The 27,718-nt window shown below is 39.6% G+C and overlaps 1 protein-coding gene across 1 annotated transcript in view; it reads left to right on the forward strand.

The window, feature by feature from the left end:
- BOC (BOC cell adhesion associated, oncogene regulated) overlaps positions 1-27,718 on the forward strand; it is a 75,972-nt gene that overhangs the window by 18,880 nt on the left and 29,374 nt on the right. The window contains exons 2-3 of the mRNA XM_063126921.1: positions 18,748-18,939; positions 20,412-20,690. Of these exons, the coding sequence (XP_062982991.1) occupies positions 18,855-18,939; positions 20,412-20,690 (364 nt within the window). The 5' untranslated portion in view covers positions 18,748-18,854. The remainder of the gene's footprint in view (positions 1-18,747; positions 18,940-20,411; positions 20,691-27,718) is intronic.

The following is a 27,718-nucleotide window of genomic DNA, read 5'->3' on the forward strand; positions in this document are numbered from 1 at the left end:
TTGATATATCCCTGTAAAATTATCCTGCTGTTTGTTGTCTATACCAACATCTCACCACAGCGTTTGGCACGGTTGCTCATTTCCTTAACCACAATATTTTGTGCACACTGTAAATTGCTATATCTCCCCCGTACCCAGTATACAGTTTCTTTCTTCGCGTCTTTGGTGATATTAGAACACCAGAGCACTAACACTTTGAATCCTACAGCTTTGTCATTCAAAAAATGGGGGGGGGGGGATATTATAAACTTAAATGTTTTATAAACAGTTGCTGGATCTCTAAGCAATCCTATATACATCTACTGAGAAGTAAGCCTCATTGAGTTCATTGGAAATTACTCTCAGGTAAGAGTTCATAGGATTGCAGCTTAAGCATCTTAGCATCCACAAAATGTATATATACATTTATATGGTAGGTACTGATGGAAGTTGCTACCACTGCTCTCAGTAAGATTAATGTCACTCTTTGGCAAGACTGGGTATGGAACCCAGGTTGTCTTCTACTCAGTTGTGATTTCTAGAAAATATACCCTCCCCAATTTTGAGAAAACACAAAATAAGAAAAAAAGAGCCGGGCTGATTTTCATTATGCTTCTTTTTCTTACTTGTAATCTTATATTGTCACTGTAAGTTCAACACAAAACTTGTGGGAATACAGAACAATCTACAGTTTGTTTTGCTCCCGATCCATTGTCTAATTCCTTTAATTTAATTAATAAAACAGATGGTCTTTAATGAATCACTTTGCATTTCATCTACTTTTGAGCATATAGAATTATGAAGCTATATATGGAAGGGCCTTTGTTGTATATATTGGGGAATCCCCTCAGCCCCAGTATTGCTTGCGCAGATCTTCTAACAGAGAAGAAACTTTTATACAAAACCTAAGATTAGGTAGAACTCATCTGGTTTTGCAGTGATTCCAAAACACAGCTGAAAATCTTTTGAGGAAGATTGGTCAGAATTATGGTTTGGGGTGGAAACCACATGGAACCAAGCCACTCCACAGCATTTCTCCCCTGAACCCTACAAAATACATCAGAAAGGATGGGGGTGGAGTTCAGGGGGAGTGCAAGCCATGCCATGTGGATTGGTGCAAGACCCTAATTGGTGCAAGACCTAAATGAAATGGAATTTCCATTTTTCTGATTCTTCTGCCTATGCTCTACTGTTTCACTGGAAGCTATATGCGTCATGTTTTCATACATATAGGAAAGGCAAAATGTATTGCAATCCACAATGGCCTTTGTTTGCTACTTGAGAAAACTTGACTTGGCCTTTTTCTTGAGGATAATACATAGATAAAGAGAATTGTGTTTTTAATTTAAGATGTAGGAAGGAACTCACAAAGAGTAGAATTACTTGGAAAGAACGCAAATAAATTCTGTTCATGGGAACTGAAGGCATTGTTCTCTCTATTTATACATATATGTTTTTCTGACTGGTGTATAATTCCAGCCGTCTTTGCAGCTCTCTTTTCTTCCTTTTCCTTATTTCTTTTGTAAACAGAGCATGCCAAATCCAGCTTCATTGCTGGCTATGCTCCACGTGTTTGTTTTCTATACATGTGCTGCTCTTGCCAGCTCTGTTGGGCTTTGGCTGTGAGAGGGAAAAGGCAGGATGGAGGGGTGGCAGAGAGAAACGGGAGCGGACTGCTGCTTTACAAACTCATATTTGTTTAAAGCTTAAAAGGCTGCTTGAGAGAACATTTGGAGTGAGGGGAAAGTGGTGGGGAGGGAGTGGGGAAATGGAGAATGTAAACTGTGTCAATGCAAGCAAACTATCCAGCTGGACCTGCTCCTGCTGCCTGTGTGAAGAGCTAGGAGAAGAGAAGCACGCTTTAGGGATCTTGACTCTCAACTGAATAAAATAGAAGTGTGACCTCCAGCAAAATGTTGCAGTGTACTCTTACTTGTTCTTGTTCAGGGTACCAGCAAGCCATTCCTTCCAAGCAGGGCATTCCACTCTTCTTCTCCCCTCTCCTGATTTTCTCCTTCCTCCCTCTCCAATGACATTCAGCATTCAGTAGCTACTGAGCATACTCAGTCCTCATTGGGCTGTTTTGCCTACTTAAAGTTTCTCCCTGTAAGTTTCTTGCTGTATTTCTGCAAACCTTGGAATTCCCTATCACGCTGATACCTCCCTCTTGTTTCTGAGTGGAGACATTTTGGCTCCTTTTTAGTACTCAACCCTCTGAGTTTGCTATTAGAGGGAGTGATGCCATTTAGAAATGGACTATGAACTGGGCCTAGTTGAGTGAACAGTCACCCACAGAATGGCTTTGAACAATTATACCTCAGTTTTATAAGCTGGGATATGAACAAGTCTTTACTCACACACAGCCCCTTTACGTGAGCCACAACGGAATATGGAAGTCTCTATAGTTTTCCATTTTGTCCAAACAGGAAAACAGTAATCACCAGCTCTGGAACAAGCCAAGATATAAAACTAAGCTCAAGCTGTAGTTTAATATCCTGATTTGTTCTGAAACTGGTAAATATAGTTCCTCATTGGACAAACTGGGAAACTGATAGTTAATTAGATGCTTCCTGGTTTGTTGGTTTGTGTGTATGTTTGTTTGTTCTGTGGAGGGAGCAGTGAAGTGGCTATATGAGCAGGTAAAAAACCTCATTCATTGACTTCTCCGTTCACAATAATCCTGATGATCTGACTGAAGTACTATCATCAGCTGTATTTCCATTGTTACTGGAAATGTATTATATTACTAACTTAATGCTACTGCCGTTGTTACTGAAGTATTGGTTATCCAGCAGGAGAGAATTACATACGTAACTTAGAAATTGTCTCAAAGAAAGCCACTCTCTGTCCATATAGTGTCATCAAAAAGTACTAAAAAAAATCTGTGGGAGCCAGCAACTCAGCCAACAAGCCTAGATTGCACAGATGGAATTGCAATATTTTCTTCATGAATTCTCTTTTCTCTGTTTTTGGGATCACCTTAATACTGAACATCAGAAAACTGAAATACTTTTTGCACAGAAGTGGTTATTGGATGGTACACCTACAGAACAAGTTAAAAATGTGCATCTCCAATTCTCAGTGGCCAAGAGATTATTATGAATTTCATTGGAACTGAGGGGCCAATCTGTCCCTGCCTTCCCTTAGGGTTTTCTTACCTAAAACAACTACTGATCTCCTTTATAGTTTGGGGTACTGGCTGCACTTCTGCAGTATAGAGTATCCAGAATAAGACTGCAATCTGAATAAGCACCATTAAACAGAGTGAGACTTACTTCTGAGTATTTATGCATATGAGTGTGATGTAAATGTTAAAGATTACTTTTGCTTGTCCTGCCTTCTCTCTCTGCCTCTTTTTCGAGACTAGAAACGAATGTAAAATCCAGAAGCTTCTGATTAATTATTGGCTTGGGATCATCAGAATGAATGGCGGGGCAGCCAAGCAAATCATAATGATTGATTGATAAACCAAACCTAAGAGATATGCCTTCCTTTTTTGTAAACCCTAATGCACCTAGACAAAAATCTGATTATTATTATTTTTGCTTGGGTATGGGGAAAGCCACTATCTTTAGCTCTGCCTAATAAATGGCAGGTACTCTCCTATAGAACTAGAAGCAGCAGATATTTGAAGCACATTTATCTTATCTGATGTTACTGCTTTGCAAAGGTGAAGCTTCAGCATTGATGTAATCATATATGGAGGGTTTTGATATAAGTATGATTACTAATTTGGTAGTGTAATTTTTATTTGATTCCAATTATATTTGGAGCCACTAATTATATTTGAGAATGTTTAATTGTATAAGATCATCTGTGATTTAATTGCTATGTATGGTAACAGCCAACTCGCTGAGTAACAAACTTAATTTCAGAACCTGCAGAACCTCAGGGTTTGTGGGGCTGAGAGAAAGAAACATGTACAAGGTCACGCATGTAGACCAGGCATGAACCCCAATCTCGGGCACATATACCAGAATTTGAGCTGCAGCAGATGGTCTGGTCTTGGAGATGGATGGTAAGATCAAGAAGCAAGCCAAGAAAATTAGAGCTGCTAAGACCATTGGCGAGTGGTGAGTAAGGATAAGGGTGGAGAGGCAGGACAACTTTGTGGGATTCAGAGAGGCTCTGGAGCTTAACAAAATGTGTCTGAGTCAAGTTCTCACACGTTTCTCAGGCTTGAAGACTTCAGAGATTTAGGTAATTATAGATGGGGAGAGGCATAGTACTGAACTCTGTGGATCTCCGAATGTTCAACTACTCTGTCAGTCTTTAGACCCAGGCTCTGGTTAGATTAAAGTACCTGCAGTTTCCTCCTCTAACCATCTGTCATGGCAGCACAGGGAGTAGGGAACTTCTTCAGGATGCAGGGTTTGAAGCTTGCACACCTGATGTTATCTTACTTCTATAAACAGAGGCATTTTTCCATTCAATGGGAAACCAGTGGGTCTGATTTTCAAACCTCTCCAACAAACTAATACCACATTAACATGAAGTTGCAATTAGTCTGATGAGAAGATTTTAGTCTCAGTTAATTCAAACTCCTGTATTCTCTGTCCTGCATTTGCACATAGTTAAACAATAAATTTGCCTTACAATTTAGGAACACATCTAAGAGTGACTTTGTAGGAAAAAAATGATCTTGAACTAAATATATCTTAGGTTGCAATCCTATGCCTGTTTGCTTAGAGACAAGTTCTACAACTCCCAGCATTCCCATTGCAGCAGGACTTCTTTCTGACTAAACATGGATAAGATTGCACCCTTTATTTTTATTTTTGGGAAGACTTAATACCAATACAGTTAAACAAAATTCCTTGAGATTACAGGGACTTGAAAGAGTATGTTAAATTGTATGACAAGAATAAAGTTACTCCAAACATAATAACCATGAAAAAATGACTTCAAGTAAAGTAAAGAAGCATAGTGTCATGATGCCTTACAATGCACGAAACTAGTGATGCTAAAAAATACAGTATGCAGTTACAGTGCCTAACTGGGAATTCAAATGGGTATGCACTAAAGTTTTAGAGGCTTTGATGTTGCCAAGGCTTATGAAACCTAAGATAGCTAGAACTAATGCCTGCAATTCTTGATCCAAATATTGTAGGAATTCCATTTTAATTGAATAAAAAGAAATGAAAAATAGGCTATTATTCAATTTTTAAAACCAAGATCATGTTACAATGGAATAAAAACTTCATTTCCTTTGTCATAGCTACAGAATTCAATATTAGCTAACAAGTTATGGTTCACGATTCAGGGGAGGGTAACTTAGGCATTGTGTTTAGCTACAAATGGTACCTGCAACAAAAAGTTGCAATGTGCAGTGGTCCTGTTTAGAGTTCCAGCCTGCCAGTGAAGAAGCCAGCTGGACATAACATTTTTCAGAGTACTTTGTTCCATTCCCCACACCATGTGTTCTGTGTTTCCCCAGTCCCACCCATTAGTCAGCCAGCGTTTTGTGGTCCCTGAGCATGCAACACTATTGACATGATCCAACCTGGTGCAGCCATCTGAACATGGAGAGATTGGCAATTCTTGCCTTCAGCACATGTGTATAGCATATCCACAGCTTAGCATGATGGACTATTTCTGAGAACAGAAGGCTCATGTATTCTTCCTCCAGCCCTCACTTTTGCCCAGGTAGAAGTTATTTGAACACCGTGTGCATCAGTGGAGGGTAGGAGGAAAGGAGGCATTTATTCATCTGAAAAGACAGTGTATTTGGTGCATAGAGTCACTCCTAGCTGACCAAAGACATTGTGATGGGACATTATGGATAAGTTAGTGTCTTATAATAAATGAAAGTGAAAAAGGATATGCAAGATTGAGAAAACAAGAATAAAAATTACAAATATGCCAGATATTCGTTGCATGCGAAAATGAGGAGATGCTAGAGTTGAAACAGTAAAGGTGACTAGGACTACTATCTGCATTGGAAGTGTGGTAGTAACATAAACATTCCTATTATCATCATCATCATCATCCCGATCCCACCTTTACCCCAATACTTAGACTCAAGGCGGCTTTACAAAATTAAAACATATACAATTAAAATATATATTGTGTTATATAAGAAAAATTGAACTCATCAAGGCAGTCTCAAAGGAGGAAACCAGTTTCTTCCCATCCCAGAGACATTCAACGTTGTTACTGTACTGACATGATAGGAATTGTACAACATAGGGCATATGCTACATGTACATGGTTAATGTACATATAGCCAGTGTAATATAATGGTTAGAATGTTGGACTGGGACTCAGGAGACTCATGTTCTGGACCCCACTTGGCCTTAAGCTCACTGGATGACTTTGGGCCAGTCACTGACATTTTTACCATTTTTAATTGTTGTAAACCACCCAGAGAGCTTCGGCTGTGGGGCAGTATAAAAATGTAATAAAATAAATAAATAAATAAATAAATAAATAAATAAATAACCTACCTCACAGGTTTGTTGTGAGGATGAAATGGGAAGGAGAATCATGTACACTGCTTTATGCTCCTTGGAGGAAAAGTGGGATATAAATGTGTAGTAGTAGTATACACAGTGTAAAAGCACCATAAATAGTAACCTCAGAGTATATGGATATATCTACTTCACTTGTTGCAAGGGTCACAACAGAATAAATTTGAGCTTGGTTCTCACTGATACATGAATGGATTGTTTATGAACAAATGACCAGTATACAGTAGCTATATATAAGCATGCAACTTGGTTGATAGTTAGGCCTTAGGACCACTTTGTATATTCAGCAGGCTCCATGTTTTTTTCTGGACTGCAGAAAGTTTAAATCTCTGGTATCTCCTAGTTAAAAGGATCATAGGGCAGGTGATAGGTAGACCCAAGACCCTGAAGAGCTACTGCTAGTTAGAATAAACAAATACTATTATAGATTGACAAATAGTCTGACGAGTTATAGGGCAGTTTCTCATGATTCTATAAAGGTGTGCATTAACATTCTTTAAGAATGTATAACTGAAAAAAAAATATTCCAGTACATAGATAGAATCTAGTTAGAAAGGTAGGTATTGGACTTCATTTTGTATCTAGATTCTAGATCAGCCTAGCTCAACCTGGTACCATCCAGATCTTTTGCATGACAGGATTCCTGACTATTGGCCATGCTGGCTGGGACTATCAGGAGCTGAAGTCGAAAGCTTCTGGAGGGCACTAGGTTGGGAGAGAGTGTTCTAGATGAAGTAGAATCAGATATTTCCATGAAAGTTTTCTAGAGATGTTGTTTGTATTTATTTATTTATTACATTTATATACCGCCCCATAGTCGAAGCTCTCTGGGCGGTTTATAAAGATTAAAAACATTGAACATTGTGGGTACCTATAACAAAAACAACATCCAGACAATTGAAACATCTACATTGCACTTAGAAATAGAAAAATGGATTCTGTTACTTCCCCAAGTCCTCTGGCATGGCATGTGCAGAAGATTTGTAGGAGGAGCAGTGTTCAGTGGTAACCATAAATAATTGCTAGGTAGTAAACTAAGCCAAAATCTGTGGGTCTCCAGGCAGTCTCCAAAGCTGCCCATGCACCAGCAGGACTCACCACTAGCATAACTGGAAACTAGTGCTTCCTAAAGCATCTGGAAATGAACTAAAATGCTCATTTCTGAAATGGAACAGGTCAGTGGAGCTAGCAAAAGAGAGCTCCTCTGACCTGTCCTATTCTGGAAACTAGCATTTTGATTCTTTTCAGGATTGCTGTAGGAAGCACTAACTGTTACGTTAGTTCTGGGTCTTGCTGGCACAACTCAAAGAGTGGAGGCACAGTGGCAGCATTGGATATTACCATCTGTCAGAAAGTCAAGGTATTCACAGAGACAGGGAACAAAAAACTAAACTAAAACCAAAACATCTGTTCATTATCACATTCCTGGATTTGGTTGGTGACCTGAGCCAGGACTGTCAAGTTTTTTAGGGTCAAGTGACATTAATTTAGTTCCCAATATAAATTTTACTATGTATATCCAGGTCAACATGCTTCCTAAATTTAATTTCTTTAATATGTAGATATCAGAAATGGTGAGATAAAGTCTCAGGAAAAGGCAGGAAGGACGCAGATGTCTAACTTTTCCACTAGAGGTCCTGTCTGAAATGGGTTTTTCCTTGGACGTAGAAAGGCCCTATAAGCTCCTTCCTTCCTAACTGATGACATCCATTTTTACAAATCTCCTAATTATTTATTAAAACATTTTTATCCCACCTTCATTCTAAAATATTCAAGATGGCTCTTCAAGCTTTACTACAGTATCTCTTGACTGATTCAGCTACCAACAAAAACATGTTTAAGGATGGCTATGCAGAAACAATGTGTAAATGTTTTTTTGCTGGACAAGACAAAATATAGAAGCCATGTAAGTTATTTTCATGCCATTGTATCATGACAACTGTCAGTCCACTTAATATTTTGCACTGTGAGCATTGTGAAGTGATTGTTTTATTATGTTTTTATATGGATTGCTTTGCTTTGGGTGATTTGCAATGTGGTTTGAGACTTTATCATGTTAAAAGGGATATGTGAACTAGCCCTCCAGTTTATCAGTGTTGGTGTTATGCAACATTATATTTGTGATTGATATCACAGATTCCAGACTTTAACAGTTATACAAAATGATTAGTCTTACAACAGACTATTGTCTTACACTTTCCAACAATTTGAGTTCATCAGACATTGTCTAATAACATTACCTCCCCACCCCACCCCAAAAAGTTGGCAAATAGTCAGGGAAAAACAGTGAAAATAGTAACTTAGGGAGCAATTCTATGCAAATTTAGATATTTCCTACAATTCCCAGCATGCCTAGCTGGGGAATGCTAGGGGTTGTAGGACTTTTTCTATCTAAACATGTTTAGGATTGCATTCTTTATGACTGTTTCTGTGGGATGAATATTCTGTTTTCTTAGAAGTTATTGTGGACATGGATGGCTAATTTTTGTTACAAGTTGCTGCTGGAAATCTGGTAAGATTTACGGTATTACGAATGACATAGTACGATAAAGCACAGTTTCATCTAAGCATTTGAGGGGTATGTGTTCTCTCTTGAGTTTTTGAGTAATAACATGAACATTAGCTTGAGTTGGAAAAAGAGAAAGTCATTAGAGAAGAATTGTAATTGCAGATTTTGTGTAATGTAGAGTTGTGGCAGGAAGTACTTTGGTTGCAGAGAGCATTATTAAATAGAAAAACTTATTTGTCATTTTATTGCAAATCCAATTCCCAGTTGAGGGCTCCTCCTATCCTGTGTTCCCGGTAAAATTTTTCTCACATGAATTTTTAGCTGGATTATTATTATTTTCTTTCTTTCTTTCTTTCTTTCTTTCTTTCTTTCTTTCCTTCCTTCCTTCCTTCCTTCCTTCCTTCCTTCCTTCCTTCCTTCCTTCTTTATATAGCACCATCATTGGACTGATTTTCCTTATGGTTTCATGTATACTTCTAATAAGCTGTTCAGTAAATGGACATCTGTATTCACCCTCCATCCAGGTCATCTCTAAAGTCTGCAACATTCCTATCAAGGGCAAAGATTTTAATGGTGAAAAGCACTCCTGACACCTCTGCATGCAGGTATTCACATGAAGAGGAGGCATTGCGGACATCTTGACAGCTGGCCCACGGCATGCTTATTAGTTGCTCCTTTACTGTCCACTCCACTTCCTCATCTTCCCAGCCATCTTTCTTTCCCTCTACAAGCGCCAAACTTTGTCCCTTCACTGAGCCCCAGCCTCTCCAGATTAGAGCTCTCCAGGGACCTTGTCTTTTGAAAAGAGGAAAGAAAGAAAAAAGGGAGGGAAAAAAGAAAGAGGGAACAGAAGAATGAAATCAGACCCAAGGGGCAATAGTCCCTCGAGCCATCTCACTGCATTACAATGAATATGGACTCTATTAAGCTCCGTTCTGCCTGTTAGCGTTTCCCAGGGCAACACAGCTCCCATATGGCAAGCATGCAGCAGATTAAGGTAGGCCTCTAGGCCTCATTGAAGACCTGAGGCTTGACTGGCAGTTGAACTCCCTCCCCCCTTCTCCTCACACTTGACACTGCCTGTGTTTATCTAAAGCGGGGTGGGGGGGTGCATTTGGAAGGTTATTGTCCAGGGCAATGAGAGATAGGAGAGGGGAATAACTGAGCCAAGCTCAGAAGGAAGGAACATGGGAGGGAGAGGGGCTGGTTGGATGAAGGAAGGAAAGAGGGAGGTGAGATGGAGCAAAAGGAGATAGGAAAGGGAGAAGGTTGGAAGGGGGGTGGTGGCAAACACTTCATAAATATTCAGGAAGGATATTGAATAGGGAGAGGAGAAATAAAGCAGATGGAATTCATGTTAAAGAACAGCCACAATCGCCCTCCAAAAACAAGAAAAGAAAAGAGAACTGCTTTAAAGGAGCATAGGGAACGACGTTTATCCAATTAGCAGGGTTGTCAAATTGAATTTATACAGAATTGAAGGGGGGAGAGGAGTGAAAATTAAGTGTGTGGGGTTGTGGGGGGAGCAATATATAGAAGAAAGGAAGTGCATTTTCCCTCCTTCCCACTCTAGTCAGAAGATCTTACTCTTTATAGGACTCAGTCAGTTTCCAGAGTGTGTGGGAGGTGGGCAATGTGAAGGGCAAACTGAGTATTCCATTTTACTGTAATGGTTCACCCTTTGGATTGGAGGGTAGAGTAAAGTAACAGACATGAAGCATTATAGATGAATAATAGCACTGCTTTTAATTAAGGTCTTCTTTTCTGTCTGGTGGATACTATAGTAAATTGGGTATTTGATTATCATTTGAGGGGATGAAGTCCCCTATACACAGAATTGTGACTGGGCAATCATAATTCAGATGGCAATATTGGTTCCTGGGTTGCAATGTGATATGGATGCATACACATTTAATAATGAGCCATTGAGTAACATTGAGGCAAAGTTAGCAAAAATAAAGATTTCCTTTCTATCATTTGGCCAAACTGGCAACTTAATCTAGCTGTATGGCTTTCACTGGGTTTGTACAGTCCTGTCTCATTTATTTTGTTATTTTTAAATCCCATTAGTTTGCTTATTACTTTGCTTTTATCCAGAAAGTTCAAGGTTGTTAACAATAATAAACATATACATTCAGAGTCTGTCTCTAAATTACAGAGAAAACCAAAAAGATATTGTTGTTCAAAATTCAGTAATAGAAAAGCATGCAATGATGAAAATACATATTCAGCTTCAAGTAGCTTGTCAACTTCCAAAATAATAACAGATCCTTAATGATCATTTATATTCTATAGTGAAACAGCTGCTACCTAGTTCTAAGAGGAATGTCTCAAGAATTCCATAACCCTAGTCCTTCTGTCAAGTATGACTCACATTGCACTACTGTGAGTCTCCCCTCACTGGACAAAACCTTAAGTACAGCTCACCAGCTGAGCTTAATGGGCTCAGTTTCTGAGGTATTCCATAAGCATTTGTGCCATTGTGTGTGTCTGCTTTTCAAACAAAAACATGGGTTGACATTCTCCTTAAGACACATGAAAACATTGCATTCCTAGTTGGATTGTGCTAGTCTACCATTTACAGGATATTACTGTTCTCACATGAAAAAGGCCAATATTTCCATGCTGCAAAAATCTTGGCCCAGATTCTCACTTTTGGCCGTTTGCATGAACTAAACCAACATTGTGAGATACATCTATTAGATTACTCATACTAAGCAGCAAACAGAGTTAAGACTGCTGCTACCCAGTTGAAAGCCCAGACTGACCTAGAAATACGTTTAGCCTTCAAGGTGACTTTGAAAGTGAGTGGGAGAGTCACTCTCACAAGCCTCACTCTGATCTGCAGCCCATGGATGACTGTGCACACATTCTAGGACTATCTCATACAGTCACATGCGGACACCTCACTAAAGCATAGTGTGCTGAATGATAACTATAGTTTGTTTAAACAAGCTAGTTTTATAACCCATGGTTTGATGTTGACTTATTTCAAACAAATCCTAGTTCAGTTTTACTGCAGCTTTTCATGTATGAACAACATGACAAGCTGTGGTTAAGCAAAAATGGAAGTGAAAGCTTCCAATTCCTTACGGCTGGCATGCCTGAAGGGTGGGGAGTGCAGGAGCCTGAGATTTGCTGTGGATACTTCTCATCAAGCTAAACTGTGGTTTAGCGTGACTTCCAAACCAAGCTATTGTGTTTGAAACAACTGAAATACATTGTTACTTGCCTGAGAGAAAGTAGTCATCATCTTTGGTGAATGGGGGAATATCCTGGGAAAAGAGTGCTTGGGAAACTGAAAATAAAGGTAGCCTAGCCACTCAGAATCAAAATTTGCCTGTACGCTTGCAGACTCAATCTATTGTTTGGGTTCTAAACTGTGGTTAGTGCAAAACATGGTTTGGCATGATAGTTGAACTGTGTCTATGGCTGGAAAGATATAGTTTTAGTCTGCAGTTCCTTATGGAATGTTCACTCCCCCCTCCCCACTTGCCAGTATGTGTAAATGGGACCCAGTATGGTAGACTGTTGAGTTTGGGTGACGAAACTTGGGTCCAGATTCCAACACAGCTCCAAAGTTTGCTGGATGGCCTTGGGCAAAGGCATTTTGGAACAGCTTCTCCTACCTCACAGAGCTGTCCTAAAAACACTTAATAGGCTACAAATGTAATAAATAAATTAAACTTGTGATCTTAATTGACTGGCAACTGATCTCCTAAAGATCTTAATGCTTTTGCAGGGGTCCTCTGCGTTGACCTGTACAGTTTTTGTAAAGTATGCTTTATCTTAATTATTATGAACGGTTAGACTAATCAATGTTCCTAGTAATTAGTCTATACTAATCACTTAGTACAGACTAATCATTTTGTATAACTGTAGACAAAGCTGACTCATACAAATATAAAATAATAAGGGATTCCAAGAAAGTGGATGTTTAAAAATCCCAGTTTATGGATTTTATGTTACACCTGGATTTTAAATCAGTTTAATAACATTTCTAATAGTAAATTTGAGCTTTTTTTGTTTTTACATTCAGCCTTCCGAGAGTGGCTTATCTGAGGCTCATATTATGAGCTGGCCTGCTGCCTCCAATTCCTTGTAAATGTCACCAAAATAGAGAAGATGAATGGATGGATTTACACCCTTGGCTTGCAATTTTTCTACATTTCTCTTCTAGAAGTTTTCAGCCTCAAAAACAGCCTACGAGTACATGGCTAATTATCGGCATTTCCTTCTCTCTTAGTGCTGTCCAAGATCCTTCTGCTGGCATTTATGAAATATTATTTCTGGTTTGGTTTGGTTTAAATCCAGCATGCAAGTTGTTAGGTCATGATCAGTGTAAGAATTTTTCAAGGACAACACAGCTGCTTGTTGCTGATACAGGGATAATGTAACTGCATGATAAATGTGAATCATAATTTAATTTCTTAAAATGATTCCATTTGGTCCCTAACAACAGCAGCAAAAATGTCAGTCAGATGTGCCTTGTTTGACCTTTAAACCCTGAGTTCACCTGATTGCTTTAATACAGTTCTCCTCTTACACGTCTTCACCAGGGTCTAATTTTTCCTGCACAACAAAAGACATATGTCATAAGTCTTTCCTTTTCATCTTTTTTCAGCTTAAATAATGCACAGAGTGAACAAGATGTTGAATTATAATAGTAGTAGGGATGCTTTTCCCTGGCCTGAAAGTATCTTATAGAATGGCAACACCTAAGATTGCTCGTGGACGAAAGCCCAGAAGACTCTTGGTTGTGTTTGGTACAGTGTGATCATGTACATAATGTGCTTCCAAATAAATGTGCGTAGGATTGAAGGCCAGGTTATTCAGCTGTAAAGCTCAGATAAGCCAATCCATTTGAGTGAAGACCTGGCAGAATTGCAGTTGCCCTTAGACAGGAAACCACCGTATAGGCTTTGACCATTCTGCCTCCCTGTCTGAGTTCTCTTTTCATCTCTCCTTCCCCAAACACCTTCTCCTTGCCCCTCCCAGTGCAATAAAGGGCATGCTCATGCCCAGCAGCTGAAACAACGGCTGTTTTTCATTTAGGGTCCTCCTCATAAATTTCAGATGGTGTGGTAGTAACAAGAATTGCTTGGCTGGCCCTTATTTAAGCAGCAGGGGGTCTGGAGCTGCAGGCAGCATTTCCTCAATAAAACCTTCAGATTCTAATCAACAAACACCTCTATTGCTGCCAATGTTAAAATCATAGGACTCCCTCCATCTTCTTTTGTCTCTTTTTCATTCCTTCATTTTGTTCCTTGCAATGTATTCAGATCCCCCCACCCCATTTGTATAGCATAGGGAACAGGCAACTTTGCTGTTAGCTTTTACACCCCATGCTTCTGATTTACCCCTCCTTAATCTCACAGTGCTAATAGCTTAGTCCTTTGATTTACTGAAAGTGACTTCCATGCCCTCAGTCCACTGACAGGAAATTGTTGTTTTAATCTGACAGGAAAGAAATTATAAAAACAAAATTGTTCATTTTTATTCTCCAGTCCAGTAGAATTGCTGTTGCAGTTTTGATAGGTGTTCTGAAAGAGTCACAGACTTTTACAGGTAAGATAATTAAGGGCACAAGACAATCCTGACAAAATTAAGTATTTTAAGGCCCATTGATTTGAATGGGAGAGTTAAGCATGTGCTTAAATCTGTTCGATTAGAGTCAATGAGATTTAAAAACACTGGATGTTGACTTGAAATTGCAGTAGGCGCATTGAAAACTAACAAACTGGTGCCAGTAACTGCCTTTCTAGAAGTATAGGACACATTTGTAGTTTTTGAAGTCTCAGGTGTTTGGGATAAAAAATAGCTTCTTCCTTGGTATGGATGGTGAAATTTGAACTTGATAATTAGTTCGAATGTAAAAATTGTGGACTCTAGTCCTCAAAAGTATTCTATAATACATTTGTTAGTGACACAGCACTCATTGTTGTGTATAAAGATATTTAGTTGCACATTATCTGGTGTGATGGCATGGGATGCTGCAACCTTGATGAAACTAAGTGGGTCTAGGCCTGGTCAGTTTCTGGAAGGGCAACTACCAGGGAACCCCATGTACATTGATTCCTGCATTGAGCAGGGGGGGTTGGACTCGATGGCCTTGTAGGCCCCTTCCATCTCTATGATTCTATGATTTCTTGAATAACTCATGCTATATATTTTTCTACCATATGTTCTTATTTTTCAACAATTAACCGCAAGTGCTTTCAGGCATGCTCTCAAATCTTGAAATCCATTTAGAAGTTGTTACAAAACAAACAACTGAAGCAGTGCTTTAAAAAACAAAAGGATATTGGTGAGGATTGCCTTCTCCCTTCTCAATCTGCCCGGTCACTGAGGTCATTAGAGGGCATGCTCTTGGCAGTTCCACATGGACCTATGGCCCGATTGGCGTCGACCCGGAGAAGAGCCTTTAGTGTGGTAGCCCCTTCTTTTTGGAACTTCCTGCCCCTGGAGGTCAGGCAGGCGCCAACAATGTGCTGTTTCCGGCGCCTCTTGAAAACAACTCTTTTCCACAGGAAGCATTCCTCAAATAACCAGCCACCATTTTTATTGGTATTCTTTTTAAAATTGAACAGTTTTAATTTGCTGTTTTAATCTTTTTACTGTTTTAATCCTATGTTCACTTCTCTGGAATCTATTTTTGATATTATAATAATAATAATAATAATAATAATAATAATAATAATAATTTTCTTACCCGCCTTTCCCTCTGGATCGAGGTGGGGAACAACATTAAATACAAAAATACCACATATATAAATATTGTAAATAAATAAATAAACAAACTTAATATGAGTACATTTTATATTCTCATTGGCTATTGTCTCTGGAAATAATGGGTTAGATCCAGGCTAAGATTGCAGTTCTATGCACAGTGACCTGGAGGTAAACTTCATTGAGTGAGAGTTACCTCTGAATAAACTTGCATAGGATTGTGTTGTAGGTTAGTTGTACTGTTCCTATTATAATCAACGGGACTTGTGACTGTATCCCATTTGTTTAAATTTGACTTAAATTCTACTAACTTATAGTGCAACCCTGAGCATGGTTACTCAGAAGCAAATCCTACTGAGTTCATGGAAATGGAACTTACTCTCATATAAATGAGTATATGATTGTATAGGATTGCAGGCTTTAGTCTAAAATCTAGATTTCCAGATCCAGCCCAATGTGTAAATATTGGTCTGTGTTTTTTTTAAAGCCTTACATTAGTACTGTGCTTGTTTATTCCTTATCTGCTCTATCCTTATGTCACTCTTTTCTGTGTCTCTTTAATTTTAAGGTAATTCCCCCAAACTCTTTTCTTTTCCTGTTTTTCTCCTTTCTTGCCAGTATTGGATGTTTGTATAAAAAAGAGCCTAAGGGCTGAGGAAATCTTTTCATTTGTCTTTCTGTTTAAACCAAAATATTTTTTGTAACCACAGTCATGTAAAGAGGTAGCAGAACTTGGCAAGCAAACTAGTTAAACTGCACTTGATTGGACGTGTTCTTACTCTGTGTCCTGAAAATATGCTTAATAGCACATTTGTTAACTGGGATATTTCATTTGTGGAGGATAGAATTTATGCAATAGAAACTAAATATGACTATGTTGTTCTTGTGTTAATTTTATTGCAAATGAACGAGAAGCTGCATGATGGGAGCAGAGGTGGGTGGGATACAATCATATTGATCACTAACATGAATGCAACGTGTGACCAATCCCTATGTTCTCCTATGAGTGGTAGTTCTAAAAAAATGCAGCTTGCGATAGTAAAAGATTGGAGGCTTTTACATGTTTTACCCATTGATTTTGTTTGTTTGTTTCAAGAGGCAATTACTGCTGCTAACTCCAAGTAACTGCAAGATTGTATACTAAAGTTTTCAAGATATGTCACTGCAGTCATATGCTATTAGTGTGGCTGCAGTATTCGTGTGGCCATTTCTTACCCTCTGACTATGATACCTTCTGGAGAAAGGTGCTAAAGAAATACTATTCCTTGAGGATGTCTTACTACATTATTTACTGATGTCATTAAGGTATTTGTTGACATCACCATAGGAAAATGTGCATTGTGCTGCAGTAGCCACTTGTGTGACTTCCACTTGTAAACAGTTCTAGTGAGGAGGCGGTAGGTTCTGAACTGCCCAGTTCCTCCCCGCCCCCTTAGTTGCTTTTATGCTAACGTGAAAACCAGTAAAATATGTATTGTCATAAACTGTTCAAGATTTTGGTCCCAATGAATCACAGGGGATTTCTGGCTTTCTTATTTGCTTATTTAATTCAACCAATGGGACTGGCAACAAAATGTGTTCAGCATTTCAGCCCCTGGGAGGTTCCCCCCCCTAAAGATTCTGCAAACTTTGGTGTTCCCCTGAGCTTGCTCTTACCTCCATTTTGAGTGTGGATGGTACCACTTTGGCTAGAGAAGGATCTGTGCTTGGAGAATGAGTTTGCTATTAAAATATAACAACAGTGAGAAACTTGTGACCCTCCAGATGTTAGACTTAAACTCCCATCAGCCCCAGCCAGCGATGTACATCTGGAGGGCCATAGGTTCTCCTCCCCTGGTACATAGGATAGGATAGTGAAACTGGAAATGGTACAGAGAAGGGCAAAAATGTAAGAAGGCATAAGGGACACAGTATTAGAAGGAAAGATTAGGAATGCATTTTCCCCCCACATAAGACATAAAAAGCATCTTTGAGCTTCTTATGTGCTATTTACTCACTCTTGTGTGAATACTGTTAATGTGGATAGAAAGTGGAAGTCTTTTTAAAACTAACGTGTTCTGGTTTATGGATATTTTACATTGGAATTAGAGATATTAGAAATATTGAAACAATTGAAGTGTGGTTCTAAGACAACCTAAAAAGATTAGGAATATATAGCTTTGACAAAATTCTGGGAGGAAATCTTGACCAGGTGTATATGCATAATCATGACATGATGCGGGAAAAGTGAACAGGGAGTGGATGTTTATACGTTAAAATAATATAAGAACTAAGGAAGAGATAATAGGGGAAAATTTGCACAGTGTGATAGATTTATGGAATTAACTGATTAAAGCTAGGGATGTGGGATCAAGGTGTTAAAAAAGAAAGAATGAATTAAACATAATGGAAATTGGGAGAAATATCTACTGATCTAAGCCTTAGGGTGTAGTTCTATGCATGTTGAGACAGAGCATGCATAGGATTGTGTCCTAAGGCTGCCAATATTCCCCAACCAGCTTGGCTGCCTGGGGAATAATGGAAGTTTTAGGCTTTATTCCCTGTCTAAACATGCATAGGATTGCACCCATAGAATGCTCAAAGCAGAAAGTGAACACAATGGTATTTATTTAAAGTTTTGTACTACTTCAGCATTTTCTGAAGTAGATACTCTTACCTTTGCACTTTACCTGAATAGATGCTTGTTTCTGGATCTAGACATCTTCAGGTGACATGAATGCAAGATGAAGGCAGAGGCATTTATAGGAGATAATAAGCAGGCATGATATGAGGTAATTAACTCTCCAAGAGCCTGTCAATTCTCCCCTGCAAATGCCTGTTTTCTGGCCATTTCCCCTCCTCCATCAGACTTACTCTTGATCTTGGAAGTTTGGCTGGAGAAAAAACAGTTTTATAATTCTATCTTCTAAGCCTGAATATTGATTCTGTAGAGAGTGGATATAACTTACCACGTACAGTGATGGTGCTATATAAATAAATAATAATAATAATAAAATAATAATAATAATTATCCTGCCTCTTGACTAATTTACCATTTTGTTTTTCTTTCTCTTTTTCCAGCTGTTATCCAGGGTGCCTCACGAAGTTGAATCCCAATCCATAAGTCCTCTGGGACATCTTATGGGAACCCCACTTATTATCTTTTGCTCCAGACTCCTCTGCATGGGATGACCATGATATCAGGGGGGGAAAGACCAATGACTGCTATTGCTTATTTGCTTTTGGCATGTGCTGGCTACATTGCAAATTTGGGTGAGTTTTATGTTGTTGTCCATTTTACTCTAGTCCCTGAAAAAGCTGATGCCTTTTCAGGGACTAGATCTTACTGCTATTTCTTAAAGAGATTTGATTTAATTTATTATATTTATGAGCCACTCCGTAACAGAAACGTTCTCGGAGTGACAAACAAAAATAAAATAAAAATAAAACTCTGTGTGTGTCTGTCTGTCATATCTGTTTATAAAACTACACACTGTCAACAAGTAAAAGCCATATCAGTTAATATAACACAACAAAGTGCAACCACATAGGCTTAAAACACTTAATAAAAACAGTCTTAAGTTTAACATAATTAAGCAATATCAGCTGAATTAAAATATAACAAACATGAGACTAAAAAAAGGGAGAATGAAGAAGTTGCACTGGAAAATAAAGTTGCACTGGACAACGACAACCACCTGTCAGGTATGCTTTAAGGTGGATTCCTGCCTTGAGCAGGGGGTTGGACTCGATGGCCTTATAGGTCCCTACCAACTCTACTATTCTATAATTCTATGTTTGTATGAACATATTTCATTGTGGGCACCAGACAAGCCTCACAGGACATTCCATATCTGGGGTGACACAATGGAGGAGGCCACCGAGCTTCTGATTGAAGGGTCACGTGGATTAGTCCTACCACTGATTTCAGATGTTGCCTTCCTCATCTTGTGTAGCATTATTTTAAACAACTTCTAGTTACCCAGATGGCTCTCTGACAACTTGTGGAACCCAAGCCAACATTTGAAAATCATTGTCTGAATCATGGAATTTGCTCTTTACTGGGAATGAGTAGGAATTGCCCCCGTGTGAGCAGCCAAATTGTAAATCCACCACATACAGAAATAGTATATCTCTGATTGCCAAGTGATTGGGCAGAATAACAGGAAATGGTTATCTCCATTACGTCCTGCTCATAAGCTTTCTGGGACATCTGGCTAGCCCTGTGAAGTGCTGGACCTAGATGCGCCTTTGGTCTGATCTGTCAAGACAGTTCTTACATTTTTATCGGTATGCCACTAATCCCATAGTTTACCTTACCCACTTGGGATGCACCAAGTATCCAATGTAAGGTTATGGTTTGCTTATCTTGGTATGGAAAGAAAACTGAATGTTATGAGAAATCTGTGTATGCTCTGTCCCACTCCTGAAATCAGTGAGCGAGAGCACTCACATGCAAAGATGGCAGTATAGATGAGGAATGCAACCAAAGCAGAAGGTATTTGAACATGCCTTTAGTTACTTGCAAAGCCGTGCTTACTCCTTAAACCTGCAGGATTTATGATATCTACATCATCTAGTTTCAGATTTATGGAATTCTGCTCTTAACAGTTATGCATGAGAAGCCTAAAGAACCTGAAGGTGGTTAGAATGTAGGCAGCTGGGTTGGAGGATAGCTGCAGTGGGAATACATAGACTCCCCTTTGTAAGCTTACGAAGATTTCTTGGCTGTCCCTTCTGTACAGGTGAATCTCTTCAAGTCACTGTCCAGCCTGCCTCTGTTGTCCAAAAGCATGGTGGTTTGGTGACCCTGCGATGTGTGGTCGAGCCTTTGAGGGTAAATGTTACCTGGAAACTGAATGGAAAGGAGCTGCTCCGCTTGGATGATGTTCTGGGGATCCATATTGATCAGAGACTGCTCACCATTGCTGCCTTAAACAACCATACTGTGGGCCAATACCAGTGCATGGCCCGCGTGCCTGAAGGTGCTGTCGCCAGCGTCCCCACAGTGGTGACATTAGCCAGTGAGTAGCTTTGCTTCTTTCCCATAAACCACAATACACTGCATCTGGTTGCCTGTGCCTATTGAACCTGCAAGAGATCATGGTCATATTTCTGAATTTGTCAGTTGATCTGGGCACCCTTCATTTCCAAACATAGGAGATGCCATTTATTTGAACCCTGGCCTTGTTCTGGATTGACACTCATGCTATAGTATGTTTTGTGCTTGTCAGTTTGCCCACAAGACTCATTTTTGTGGCACACCTTTACCTGAGGTGGTAAAGGCACCTTAGCACTTATCTGAACTCCCAGCAGCACTCTCACAGTGCTCCCACATTAGGCTGTGTCTTCTGTTGAATAAGTAGTGTAGTCAAATTGGGATACAGGCATTATTCAGGAGTCAAGAGTTCTGACAAAGCAAGCCTGTGAGGTAAATGATATTATCTGTATTAGTCATTGGACATAGCTGCCTTGTAACCTGTCTCAGCTAGAAACAGGAGGGTTCCCTCTTCAGGGCACCACAGGGCGTGGAGGGAATGCAGAAAGGAGATAAGCCTAAAAAAAATTTGGAAGGAGATACATTTGTGCAAAACAGGGGCTGGTTTTGTTTCAAAGCCAAGAATTATTGGCTTGTCATCAAGATATTAATCAGAAGTGAAATGTTTAGGTTGGGCTGGGTTAGAAAAGGAGAAGCAGAATAGAATGGAACTGCAGCTCCAAGGCTCTGTGGGAGGGGTCTGCCATTGGGTTGAAGCCTTTGGGGGATTTGGACTGAGCTCTGCAGTTAGATTAAGTTTCGGAGAGTGCATTCCAGAGCAGAATGGGGGCTGTGTTTTGCTTGTGGGCTCATAGAGGAGGGGAGTGAAAAGGTGGATGGGATTACTCAGAGCATGGTTTGCATTTAAGAGAGAGACTGGGAAAGTGCTGCTTGCTCTGCCTCTTAGCACAGTTGTTTTGCTTATGGGCCTCTCTAGTGTTCTTGCAAATGTTTTTTATTTGGACAAAGCTATCATTGTTCAGCCTACCTGGCTGATAGCTTTCCTCTCCAGCCCCACTCACCGAGGGGAGGCAAGTTTCCACTTCGGAGCTTCTAGTAAAATCTCCTGAATGTCTGTTGCTGTTGAAATTACGTTCACAATTTTATTAAAATGAAGAAGACAATGGGCTGTTCACACATAACAGCAGCATGTGCCCTGCAAGAGATGCTTCTGTTTTCTGTAAGCAACGTCTGTTCTGCGTGTTCAGAGGTTGTGAGCATGGTGTGCAAAACCAGACTGCTGGCTAAACAACAACAACAACAACAACAACAATAATAATAATAATAATAATTTATTTCTTACCCGCCTCCCCACTTGGATCGAGGCAGGGAACAATAATGAATATAAAACACATTAAAAACTGATTAAAAACATGGCATACATGATTAAAACATCCTTAAAACATTCTAAAATTTCACTGGGTAGGCCTACTGGAATAGAGCAGTCTTTATTGCTTTTTTAAATTCTAAAAGACTGTCTTTTAACTGCAGGATTGTTATGCCCTAAACAACCCAGTGGTCCGGGTTTGCACGTAACACTCAAAACCTTTGGTTGCTCTGATAGGAAGTAGTTTACAAAAAGTGAAAGCGGCTCATGTGTGGCATGCGACCCCACAAATCATGAGTTAAATAACCCAAGATTTGCCACCGTTACATCTGAATGAGGTCATAGATGGTGGAGTGATGTTAGATAATGAACAGAGAATTTACAGTATTCACATTCAAAAGTGGATATGGTCATGAATGTGGATGTTATCAGATGATTTGCTAGTATGCTGATATAGTTCGGCAAAATGTATATGTGTGCATTAGAGCCATATAGAACTTCGCACCGCAGTAGGTTTGCATTTCAGACCAGAGTTGCAGTTGAACATTTCACAGATAATTTATTGTGAAACTTCAAGACTCGCTAAAGAATTTCTTATTGACATTGGTATAGAAGGTTTTGAATACAACCCCTGAGAGGGCAGATTGGCCATACCCATTTTGAGGGCTTATTTTGAATTCAGTTATGCGATGATGATATATGTTACAGACTTTAAGCTTTTGCATGTAACATCAGTTATGGTGATGTTTGCTTTTTGCATATGTAATACGTTTTGCTTAAATAAAACCACAAAGTTCCCTGTCATGTATGAAAGAAAGAGGCACAACTGATTATTTCCCTCCCTATATATATGGAGCAAACAGTGAAACATATTGAATTTGATTAACTATATACTATGCAGGAAGATCCATCTCACACATGCAAAAGATATTCAAGTAGGACTGGGAAGGACTCCAGTCTGAAACCCTGGAGAGCCACTGCCAATCAGCTATATGGGCCAATGGTATAAGGCAGCTTCCTATGTTCCTTCTTTAAGGGAAGGACACTGAAGTTCTTGAGACTCACAGAGTGAGGGAAAGGGACACTGGCCTGTGCCACTATCCTTCAAGAAAGAAAGCTGTGGGAAGAGGAAGACTAGCCCAGCTTTTGTCATCAGCCAGGTAGATGCATGGAGGTTTTCACTGTCCCGTCTTTCCCAGAAGAACTCTGCTCCAGTTGCCCTGGGACTATAAGGGTGAGGGGAAGGATACCATGGTCCCTGCCACCTACTAAAGCAGCCTTTCTCAACCTGGGGCGCTCCAGATGTGTTGGACTGCATCTCCCAGAATGCCCCAGCCAGCTGGCTGGGGCATTCTGGGAGTTGTAGTCCAACACATCTGGAGCGCCTCAGGTTGAGAAAGGCTGTACTAAAGCAACAAGTGCCACTGCGTTTTTAATCTGTTGTAAGTCACCTTGGAGGCCATTTGATTGAAAGATAAGGCATACATCCTTCAAGTAAATAAATTGATAGGGAAGATAAGCAACAACAATAACACATTACCGGGGCTGCTGAGGTTGCCAAAGGCTTCCTATGCTTCAGTGCATGTTGGAGAAGTTTCCAAACGTTTGAGGAGTAAGTTCGGATTTAGATAGGAAAGAAGTTGCAATTCAAACCCTATACTTCTTTTGGTGGAAAGAATTGGGGGGGGGCATTAAGAGTAGGCTTCAAGACCCACTGTGAAGAGAGAAAAGCTGAGGAAAGCATAAGAAGAGAAAGGAGATGTGGCCAGAAGTCCTTCAGTGTAAAATAAAGGTTGATCTGAAAGGAAACCTGGAAAGAGTCTTCAGGAAGTAATAAATGAAATTTTGTTCAGAATCTCCTCCTGCCCCAAACATTGGAAAGTTTTGATTAAAATGGATGTATGTTTGGGAATATATCTCTTTCTCTTCATAAGAAACCTTAACTGTCACCAAAATATACACACCATCCTTCCTGTTACCCAGAGGCACCCTGTCTGAAAAAGATTATCAGTGCCAGTTTTTTTGACATGTTGGCAGCTGAACCTTAGCCTTGGGACATTGCTGCCTTTCGTGCAGAGGTGCTGATTGGCACGCTAGAGCTGATTCCTGCTCAGGCTACTTTAGAGAACTAGTTGGGACTAGCAATTAATTCCTGTAGCAGTTCTTTTTTTTAAAAAAAGAAAGAAGTTGAGATAAATTCAGCTATTGTTATATAGACCTTGACGGTGGGAAGATCGGAAAAGGAGAAGAGGGTTGAACTTGTTAAATCAGCCAAAGTGTTGCAGTTACTAGGAAGCTGATGTCTGCAACAGCTTCAGAGCACATGAAATTATAGCAAACCTAAGACTTATGCCAGACCTTATATGATGGTACATGATAGTGTACACAGTTTGTTTGCTACAGGTGTATTATCTATGAAGGAAAACCTTGTGTGTAAATTGCTGTTGGATTTTCTCGTATAAATATTGCATGTTTCTGTCCTTGATGGCTGCAGAGGAAAAGCTGCACATGAGTGAGATTTCTGCTAAACTTTTTAGAACCAGCAAGGGTTTAGAACTTAGAAGACATTTTCAGCTCTCAGGAAATAGGAATTCTTCAACTAACATTAGTTACAGTTCTTTCTCATGATCTCTAGTCCATCTTTATGTGAGAAGTCTATATTTGTTACACTCAGTGTTCCTTGATACTAGTATTTTTCAGTCTTTGACCAAAAATTGGATTTAACAATCCCCAAGTATGCACATAATTGAAAATCTAAAAGAGTTAGTTGAAGCAAACATTATGGAAAGATTCTTTCTGACTTGTGCAGTGTGCTGCCTCCAGCTAACTAGAAAGGGGAAATCGCCTCTTGCCTTAAATCATATGCAAGTTGAAGTAAGAAAAGTATGGTAAAACCTGTGTGAATTTAGTAAATATATAACTGGCTTATTTTCTAATATATTTAAAGAAGGCTAGTTTTAGTATAAGAAAGAGCTGCTCTGTTTCACAGCAGCGGAATTTAGCATTATATATGTATGATTTAAGGAACAGAGAGGCTGTTTTATAAACAAAATTGTCTTGAACACTTCCCTAAAAATCTACAATTATACTTAAGTATTTTATTAATTATGTTAGATTGCATAAAAGTATTTCATTTGTATGTTCTATTTTCAGAGTCTGAAAATTAAACTAACAGAACAGTCTTCAACCAGAGCTAAACACCTGGATGTCAGCATTTTGTAAAGTGCCAGTGGGCAGTGACCCCTACTCAGAGACATCTTTGGGGACCTAGGGGCATTTGCAGCTGTCTTCTCAGCAACAACAAAAAGCCTCATTCTTCATTTTGCTTCTGTCAGGGCCTCTAATCTGATAAGTCCCTTGATACAGCTGTTGGCTCCATGTTGAAAAGCCATTTTCATCCTCTAAAAACTTCCAGGGTAGAATTACAGGGGCAGGGTGGGGGTGGGGGAGAAGGAAATGAAAATATGAGTGTTCTTAGATTTATCATGATGATATAGGGATGGTGATAAATGGAATGTTTCATAGGTTTGGAAGGTAGCATAGGAGAAGTGGATATGTAAGGAATGGAAGTATATATGAAAAGGTATAGTTTGGTGACTATGTAACTTCTTTGTGTATACGAGGGGGAGGGAGAGAATACAGTACGTATAAGGTGTACTTGAGATGCTTGATGACATAGGAGCAGGGCAGTAAAGAATTGAAGAGGGACAAGTTTTAAGTATGTGAGGAAGGTGCAGGTAATGGAATTGTAAGTGTTTTCAGTTATGATGTTTTGTGGGTGTGTATCAAAGTACCAGCCATCTACAATCTTCATATCCAGGACATCAATTCCTGTGCTGATCATTGCTAGCCCACATGGTCTGTAGAATCAGCATGGATGTACAACTTCTGTTAGGCCCAAACAGCAGCTGTAGATTTAAATAGCTTCAAGCAGTAAGAAGTACCTCTTCTTTGAGATACTTGCTGTTCTACGCTTCATTGTCTAGAAGCATCCTGTGCTAAGGTCTTGTGGCCTCTTCAGCCTGAGGAGACCTCCTTATATCCTACACGAGGTCTCTCAGCAACTAAGACAAAGACAGAGTTCAGTGGAAGCCAGGCCAAGAGCTCCACCATTCTGTACCCCCTGTCGCTTAAGTATGGATTACAATGATATACCTCATATCCTGCTTTGCATTACAAGAGGCTCTTAAGTCATTTTCATTTCCTGATCTTGTAAGCTCCAAGTTTTCACAGTGACTTTTAGCTGTGCTTGGTGTAATGATATATTTGAAAGATTTATATATTTTTATTTTTACATTTATTTTCCCTTCCTAGTAGCACTTCTGCCTGTTCAGTACATTTTCTTCTACTTGACTCTTTCAATCCCCTCATGAACTGGGGGAATGTTTAAGAGGAATTTTAAAAAATCACCACATTTTGGCAAGATGGATACGAACTAGTTAAAAGTGTCAATTTAAAGCAATATGTTAACTGCGACTGGCAAAGTGCCACCTGCTATTCCTAAGGCTGCATCCCAATTCACTTTACGAATACCCCCTTGGTTGCTTTATAGAAGATTTATTTCAACTTCCTAACACTATCATGGCAAGGCCTGGCAGGTTTTCTTTGTAGTAGCTCTGTTTTACTCCCATGGGGACCCAACACAAGTTACAGACACTTGAGGTACAGACAATCGAATGAACAGGAACCCTAGAGAGGGCGATAGTGTTCCTATAGACAATAGCACCAGCACCCCCTCCCCCACCCTTGAGTCGGTGTTGGTGCTGCACTGAGTGCCAGGAAGGCACAGCTGGGAGAGGCAAAATTTCCCAGTTCTACCACTCGGGTCTCAGTGATACATACTAGGTTGGTTCTCTCACCCACAATCAAATCACGGATGAGGGAGATTTTGTTTTGAAGCGAACTGGCATTCAGCAACAGGAATAATCTGGTTGGAAGAAGAACCAGAAGATGGAATAGTGGTAAGATGTCTAGCTCCTCTTCTCAATTGGCCTGTTCATTCCCCAATGCCAGACCTCCCCTTACCCATAACCACAGAAATGTTAATGAACCACATCAAAGAATGAGATAGGGAGTGTAAATTAAGTTGTTATAGAAAAAAAGTGTGGTTTCTAATATTGACTATCAACATATTCTAGCCTGGGATGCCTCCTCACATGGTTTTCTTTGTGATATGAATCATGGTAGCACTCCTTGAATTTTTTGTAACCTTGTTCTTGGCCTATTGGTGGGACAGCCAACTTTTTTCCTATGGAGCAGAGACAAAAAAAAATCCTCCATTTTATTGCTGAGGAATTTGGAGGCCCAGGCAAAATAAACTGACCTGAGAAAAGGGGTAAATCCTAGGAGCGCCAACTTAGTCCTCTTTTACCTTCATAGGGCCATTCTTATTCATGTGAAATTGTGTTTGAAGTTTCTCTTTTTTTCTTCAAGCAGATCTTCTAATAGCAGAAAACTGTGTTATTTTCCATCTGCAAAGAAAGTTGTTCCCTAGTGGCTTGGATTGCAGAAGTGTTGGGCTGTTCTTTCTCTTTGCTCATTGGCTCAGAAGCTTTTCCTTTTTTTAAAAAAATGCTCTGGATCTGCTTTTGTGCATACACAGCTTTTGCCAGTAGTTCTGGAGCCTTCGCTTTGGCTCTGAGATTCAAATACCGCTGTGATGAATTTGGACCACCAGGATGCACATT

This window comes from Elgaria multicarinata, chromosome 5, assembly GCF_023053635.1.
Source record: "Elgaria multicarinata webbii isolate HBS135686 ecotype San Diego chromosome 5, rElgMul1.1.pri, whole genome shotgun sequence".
Classification (NCBI taxonomy): Eukaryota; Metazoa; Chordata; class Lepidosauria; order Squamata; family Anguidae; genus Elgaria; species Elgaria multicarinata.